At 57.6% G+C, this 7,321-nt stretch overlaps 1 protein-coding gene across 7 annotated transcripts in view; it reads right to left on the reverse strand.

Moving 5' to 3' along the window:
- IQSEC1 (IQ motif and Sec7 domain ArfGEF 1) overlaps positions 1–4,689 on the reverse strand; it is a 296,694-nt gene extending 292,005 nt beyond the window's left edge. For 3 of the 7 annotated variants that reach the window (XM_054516007.1, XM_036390801.2, XM_036390799.2), the window contains exon 1: positions 4,150–4,689. In XM_054516007.1, the coding sequence (XP_054371982.1) occupies positions 4,150–4,415 (266 nt within the window). In that variant the 5' untranslated portion in view covers positions 4,416–4,689. The remainder of the gene's footprint in view (positions 1–4,149) is intronic. The other 4 variants (XM_054516008.1, XM_036390805.2, XM_036390811.2 and 1 more) reach the window with 2 other exon arrangements.
- Positions 4,690–7,321: the final 2,632 nt, after the last annotated feature.

Here is a 7,321-nt window from a genome sequence, read left to right on the forward strand (position 1 = left end):
AGCAGCGCTTCATCTCCATCCCTGCTGCCAAGGAGGCAGAGGAGGCAGAAGCTGCCCAAGCAGGAGCCTCCTGGAGCAGCTGCCGGGTTCCTCCAGCGGAGCACACAAACACAAACACGCTGCTGCTGGAGCGCGGCGCGGGAGGGAGATGGGATTTGCGTCATTCACACAGCCTGTCTCAGCAAAGGACATCTCTGGAGGGAGAGAAAACAAGCCCTGCTGGTCTCTACACTAATGCAATGTCTGCTGCTGAGGCTGTGCAGGGCAGCTCAGCCACAGGCCAAGTCACAAGCTGCCTTATGTAGGGCACAAGGAGCCTTCACATGTGACTGTCACCAGAGCAACAACTTCAGCCGCTCCCAGCACACCTCGGGACCCCAGCGGCTCCCAGACACTCTGGGGGTGTCTCACAGCTCCAATCCGGGGCTACCGTGGCCCAGACAACAAAAGCAGCCCCAGATTCATTTAAAAATAAAACAGCCAGGCCAGGTGCAGAACTCAGAGCGAGCTGCAGCACAGCCCCTTCCTTCAGACTGTTCTGTCTTAGCAGACAGCTCTGCTCTGCCTCCTGCTCAGCCTCTCAGCAGGCACCTTCTCCGTGGAACAGCAGCACAGCTTTTAACTTGATTAGGATAAGCACAAACATGCCTCCCTAAGCTGAGAGGGGCCAGTGTTGAGTTCTCAGACACACAAAACTATCCTTGTATAGATGTGAGAAAATGCAGTGCATTTGGGTTTACTCCCCCCAAAAAGTGCATTATTGAATTACACAGAGGAGCTGAGCTCTAGAGGCTCTTGCTGCTTCTCAAACATTAGATGAAATGGATTCACTCAAAATTAGCCTTATGCAACTCAGAGTTAAACACCTTAATGAGTTAAACACCTATTGTTGTCTTCCTCGTGCTGATTCATCACACCTAACAAAGCCTCGTTATCAACTATTCTCATTTCCACCAGTGCATTGTAATGTTGATTTGCTCTCAGCAAATCATTGTAAAATCAGTGAGACTGCCCCCGAACCTTTTTTGGTCTGTTCTTGCAGGATAAGCAGCACACCTGCACCTGCTCACCCAGCCCTCTGCTCCTCCCTTCCTCCCTTCTTCCATCAGCAACTGGCACAAAAGAAACTTTTTTCCCACTCTGGGATTTTCTGGAAGTGCATAAACCAGCTTATTTTTATATATTTATATGCAAACTATTGGACTGAGTTTCTTTCTTCCAGAAGCCTATCTCAGGGCTCATTAACTGTTCCCCTCCTCACAAGCTACAGAATTTCTATAACTACACCAGCTTTTCCAAATTATTTAAGCAGCCTTCACCTGTATATTCCTTCCATTGTAAGAACTGAAAGCTTTTAGGACTTGTGGGGATTTTGTTGTTTAGGTTGTCAGATTTCTTTACTCTCTTTTATTAAGACCTAACCATAGTCATATTATCTAGTATAACTTTTCCATACTTCATTTTATACAAGTTAACCACATCTGGCAATATGGGACCCCTGTCAGGGAGCCACAGCCTCCTCACACAGGTGGAGCTGCTGCAGGGCAGGAGTCTAAGCAGTTTAGAAAAGTTGTTCAAGTTAAGGTACAAGACAACTTCTAAAAGCCCTGGTGTATTTGACTAAGAGACTCCTGGTTTCCTTTCCAAATGATTCCATTATTTTTAGCTTTGAAGTACAAAAGTGTCAGGAGGAGCAGTGGTCACTGCCCATTTCAGCATCACTGGCACCTGACAATGAACTTCAGCAAACAAGGGATCCTCATGCCCACCCACACATGCCCCAGGTGAATGGGACAATTGGCTCAGAGGAAACAGGCTGAGCTCCTGAGAGCAGAGCTCCAGACCCCTGGAGGCTGCAGGTTGGGCTGCCAGGAAGCTGAGGGAACCGTGGGACTGGGAGAAGCCTTTAAAACAAGGACATTATTCTCTAGTTTGCAAGCTGGAGACTTTCTCCATCTTTTGCATCCAGCCAGAGAATGAACTGATGCCATGAGTGGCTCCTGCCCTGCTCTGGACAGCGTGGGGCCTCAGCAGCCACAGCACAGCCCCTGTGCCAGGCCCACGGGGGTGACACAGCCACCCACCCAGCCAGGCAGGGCCACCTGCACAACAGAAGGGGCTTCCTCCCCCGGGAGAGCAATTCTGGGGGAGGAGAGGGGACAGCAGGACTGTCCAGCTGAAGGTGGCCCCGAGGCTGTGGCTCCCCAGGCAGGCACGTGGGCCAAGGGCCTGGGCAGCTGCACAGGGCTGGCTCCCAGCTCCCCACTAAGCCCCCAGGCTATGCCTCAAAGCAATACAACTCTGCCATAAATATCCCAGATTAATTCTGATCCCAGCATCAAATCCACTTAAGAGACTTAAAAGCCTCTGAGTGCCCAGAGCTGCCTGCCCAAGGAGGGCTCTGCAAATGAGTCCTGGGCTGCAGAGGAGAAATATTATCAAACAAGGCAAGCCATTTGTACAATTTTTGGTAATGTCGTTTACAAGAGACAAATGGGACAAGATAGCTGAGTTGACATCTTGTACTACAAGCACAGCCACAAAAATCCTCGGGTACTGGACATGGAGGCACAGGATAGGATTAGTGTAAATATTCCAGGTTTTCTGGAAACACCTCTTTCTCCTTAAGGGATTGATTGATTGACTGATTCATTGACTGATTGATTGATAAATGACAGCATGCTCTCCAGTTTATTAAAGGAGCTATTTACTTTCAGAGAGACACCTCTGTTTATAAAAAAGACTAAAGTGATTACCCCAGCATCACAGGAAAAGAAGCTCTGTTATCACTGACAGCAACAAGGGCGCTGGGGAGGCAGAGCCGCTTCCCTTCCCAGTCTGCTCCTCTGGCCAGGGCAAGGCTTGGGAGCAGGAGCAGGCGAAGGGGACACCGAGTGACCAGCGACCCTTCTGAAGCCTCCACAGCAGCGCTGAGCAAACGCTGCCTCGGAGCGCCAGCACCGCCGGCTCCGAGCACAGCAGCGGCGGCAGCAGCGCTTCCACCGTGCCGGGACATCCCTGCCCGACACCGCGCTCCGGAGGGCGATGCTGCCGAGCCCAGCGGGGCTGCCCGAGCCGCTCCCCCGGGCCCCGGCAGCTCCCGGGCGAGCGAGCGGCGCCTCCCGCAGCGGGACGGACACCCCGGGCACCCGCTCGGGCCGGGGCTCGGGCCGGGGCTCGCCTCGCTCAGGCGATGCCGTATCCGCATCCCGGGGCTGGCGGCGGCCGGGAGCCGCCGCGTCTGTATTTATAAACCTGAGGAATTCGAGCGCAGCGGATCACAAACAGCCCATTGTGCTGTGTCAAGCAGCGAAGTGGGCTCGTAATCCCATGCATGCTTTTCCCACTCCGCTCCGGGAAAGCCAAGCCTTAAATACTTTTCCAGAAGTAAAAACACGCCGGGAAAGCGCCGACCTCAGTTCTTGCTATTCCCGAATCCCTGCTGCTTCGGAACCGCGCAACTAAGCGGCTTTCGCAGCGCTGGGGAAACGCAGACGATTAATTACAGCTTAGAGAGGCTGGAATAGATGCGGCGGCCGGGAGCGAAGGCGGCCCGAACGGGGCGAGCTGGCGCTGGCCCGGGCCAGCCCGCCGGTGGCGAGCGGCCAATGTTTACTGACCCCTGGCCGGGTCACTTTCGATAGCGGCCGGAGCCAGGGGCCGCTCCTGGGCAGCGCCCGGGGCATCTCCGGGGGCTGGGCGGCTCCCCCCGCCGGGTACCCCCGCTCCCCGCGGCGCTCGGAGCGGCAGCGAACGCGTACGGGGAGAAGGGCAGGGCTCGCCCCGCTGCTCCCAGCCAGCGAGCTCCGCGACCGCGGCTCTGCCCGGGGCATCCCCCGAGCGCCGCGGGCGGCGGCGGCCGCAGGGACAGCCACGGGCACGGACAGCGGGGCAGCTGGGGAGCCCCGGCTCGAAACCCCCCGGGAGCCCGGCCAGGGAGCGAGTGAGACACGGGCACCGAGGCCGGGGCCACCCCTCCGCAGCCCATCGCTGTCCCCCGAGCCGCCCGGGGCACACCCCGCAGGGAGTCCCCCTGCTACCAGCCTCGGGCGGCCGAAGGCGGGAGGGGAAAGGGAAGGGAAACCCCGCTAGGGAAACCCCCTGCGCGAAAAAGGGGAAAAGGGGCAAAGAAAGGCGGGCAGCGCTTACTTCTCGTGCCTGGCGTTCTCCTGGATGGCGCTCAGCACCCCCGGGGGCGCGGGGGGGACGCCCTGCTGGAGCCGGCATGTGGCCAGGTGCCGGTGATGCTCGTCCTGCAGGCAGGCGTTTTCGTGGTACAACTTGGCCACTTGCTGCTCCAGCTCGTCTATCCTCCGCTTCTGCTTCTCCAGCAGCTCCTGCTGCGTCTCGATAATCTTGTTCAGCTCCTTCAGGTACTCGGCCGCCTTGCTGGGGTTCTCGGCGGGGCTCTCCATGGCCGCCCCGCACCTCCGCGGCGCGGGGGGGGCAGGCGCCGGCCAGCGCGCTCCGCTGGCAACTTAAGCGAGAGGGGAGGAATAAATAGCCCGGCGGGGAGCGGCGCCCCGCGAAGCCGCGCGTCCCCTCCTAGAGCCGCGGCCGCCCGGGCGGGCGGCGGCCCCGCGCCGCCATTGCTGCCGCTCGGCCCCCGCCGCCGAGCGAGGGCAGGGCCGCCGGCCGGGGGAGCCGGAGCCGCCGCCGGAGCCGCCCGGAGCCGCCCGGGCTCCGCCGCACGGCGCTGTCCCCGCGCCCGTCCCGCCCTGCCCGAGCCGCAGCCGGGCTCGCCCGTCGCCTGGCAGCGCCCGCGCCCCCGCCGCGCTCGGAGCCGGGCATGGGCAGGGGCGCGGGCCGTCCCTGCGCCGGGCCCGCCGCTCCCCGCCTCCCCCGCCGCCGCCGGGATGCGCTTAAGTAACGGCGGCCGCTCCTCCGGGGGGCCGGCGGGGGCTCGGCGAGCGCCCCATCCGCGCACCGCATCCCCAGCTCTGCATCCCATCCTCGCATCCCATCCTCGCATCCCATCCTGCATCCCATCCTGCATCCCATCCCTGTATCCCATCCCTGTATCCCATCCCTGTATCCCATCCCTGTATCCCATCCCTGTATCCCATGCCCGCATCCTATCCCTGTAGCCCATCTCCGCGCCCCATGCCCGCGCCCCGTCCCGGCGCAGCTCCGGCCCCGTTCCCCGCGGCGGGAGAGCCCCGGGAGAGGTGCGGGAGCGCTCTGGGGAGCGGGGCCCCGGGGCGGCGCGGGGAGCAGCGCGCTGTGCGCGGAGGCGGGCGGGGACCCGGCCTGCGGGACCGGAGCTGTCCCTGCCACAGCTGGGGAGCGCTCCCGGGGCGGGGGGGCCAGCGGGGGTGGCCCCCCGAGCCGGGAGCCCCAGCAGCACGCCCCAAGTCAGGCAGCAGAGCCCTCCGCCTCTCCCGTCAGCATCCCTGGCGTTAAAACCTCTGTTGGTGAAACGCTGCTTCCCGCTAAGGCTGCATCAAGCCAAGAAAAGTTGCTGAGGTTTTTGGTCCTGTATCATCCCAAGTGTGTGTTGGGAATGCTTGTGAGAACCGGGAGTAGGAAAGGGAAACGGGGAGATACTGCAGGAAGAAGATAGGAAGCTGAAGACGTGATTTTCTCCTCCCTTCCTCTTTATGTCTCCTTATTTTTTTCTATTTTTTCTACCTCTTCTGTCCATTTTTCCACTTTCAAGTTTACAATTAATAAAATGTTCTTAGAGTGGTTGTTCTGCTATCACTGACGCCCCGACCCTTCGTGGTGGAGTCAGCGCTTCCTCGCCTCTGCCAGGACGCGCCTGTGCTCCAGGAGCGCGGCCGGTGCCGCAGGGCGAGGGGGCTCCGCCTCGAACCCTTCGGTGCTCCCAGGCACAGGCTGGCTGTGCCAGCTGCTGTCCCTGTCCCCAGGGGGAAAGGGCCGTCAGGGGAGGCTGCAGCCACAGCCAGACCCCTCTGGCAGCTCCCAGGGTCACTCTGGCTTTGGGCAGAAATAACTTCTGGCAAAACTTCCTTTTGCTCTGACACGAGTGCAGCAAAGGGCTGTTGTGACTGTCGAGGTGACTGAAGCACAAAAGACTAATTTCCAGTCCTAGTGGGGATCCTGACTTCACAGACACGTCTTCAGCTGCTCTCTGAAGAGACCAAGCCTCCTTCTCAGGAACTTGATTTGTATTTTTCCTTAGAATTCTTGAAAATATTTCTTTCCAGAATGCTATTAATTCAGAATGTATTTGCTAAGGTGCAGTTTACTCTGCTCTGTGTGGAAAGAAATGCTTATCACGGTATCTCACTGAGGCAACCTGCCCAGTAGCAGGCAGCCAGAGTATTTGTCAGGGGTTAAATCAATAAATAAAGCAAGTGAACTTGCTTCTTATATGCAAAATAAAAGGCAAAGTAAGACACTCAAAACTCATTAAAGAATGTGCAGACAATAAAAGCTTATTAAGCGTTTCACTGCAAGAGCAGTGGAAGTGGAGCAGCACAGCTCCTACAGCGAGATCTGTTTAAGCGCCCCTTTTTGGGCAGAAATTCCCGAGCTCACAGGACCCGTGAGCGCTGCTAGGGAGGCAGGAGCCGCGTTAAGCTGAGAGTTTTCTGCTTTCCTGAACCGCTAGCAGGGAAAAGGCTCCATTCCCGCCCGGAGAGCTGTGCCCAGCTGCTCCCTCCGGGGGCTCTGCTGGACTTGGGGGCTTTCCCGGAGGGTCCCACCAACCTCACCTGCCCGCCTTCTTTCCTGCAGAGGACATGGAGCAAATCAAACTGCTGGGAGCCCTCTCCACAGGAATCCATGAATTAGCCTGATAAATACATTAAACCCTGAGACATGCCCTGGGGCTGGCACCTGGAGCCTGCACCGTGTTCCTGGTGTGTTCTGGATGTTGCTGCTGCTCAGCACTGAAAGAGGGAGGAGGACTCCGTGCCTCAGGGATGGTCTGTGCCCCTCCAAAAGCCTGTATGCTCCACCAGGCTCTGTGAATTACCAAGGAGACGTAAACTTAGAAGATAAGCATATTCATAGAATCAATAATATATTCACTCTCTATCTGTGGAAACACAGATTGTAAAAGCAGACCCAGCTTGTTCAGATTTGCTCAGTTAGAAAATTAAGTGACATCAAGCCTAACCTTTTAAAATATGAAAATCATCAAAATAACATTCTTATTACTTGCTAACATCCTACCTCAGACAGTCCCTTTCCATAAGCTACGTAGCACATGGTTAATTCTTGCCTGGGAAGGTGCCAGGGAAGATTTAAATATGAAAGGGAACGTTGGTCATTCAGTAAGTAGGATTCTCTTACTCATTTATTATTGGCAAGAGAGAAGTCACAGAGAGTTTGGGGCTGGAAGGGACCTCTG

This window comes from Molothrus ater, chromosome 11 (assembly GCF_012460135.2).
Source record: "Molothrus ater isolate BHLD 08-10-18 breed brown headed cowbird chromosome 11, BPBGC_Mater_1.1, whole genome shotgun sequence".
NCBI classification, from domain to species: domain Eukaryota; kingdom Metazoa; phylum Chordata; class Aves; order Passeriformes; family Icteridae; genus Molothrus; species Molothrus ater.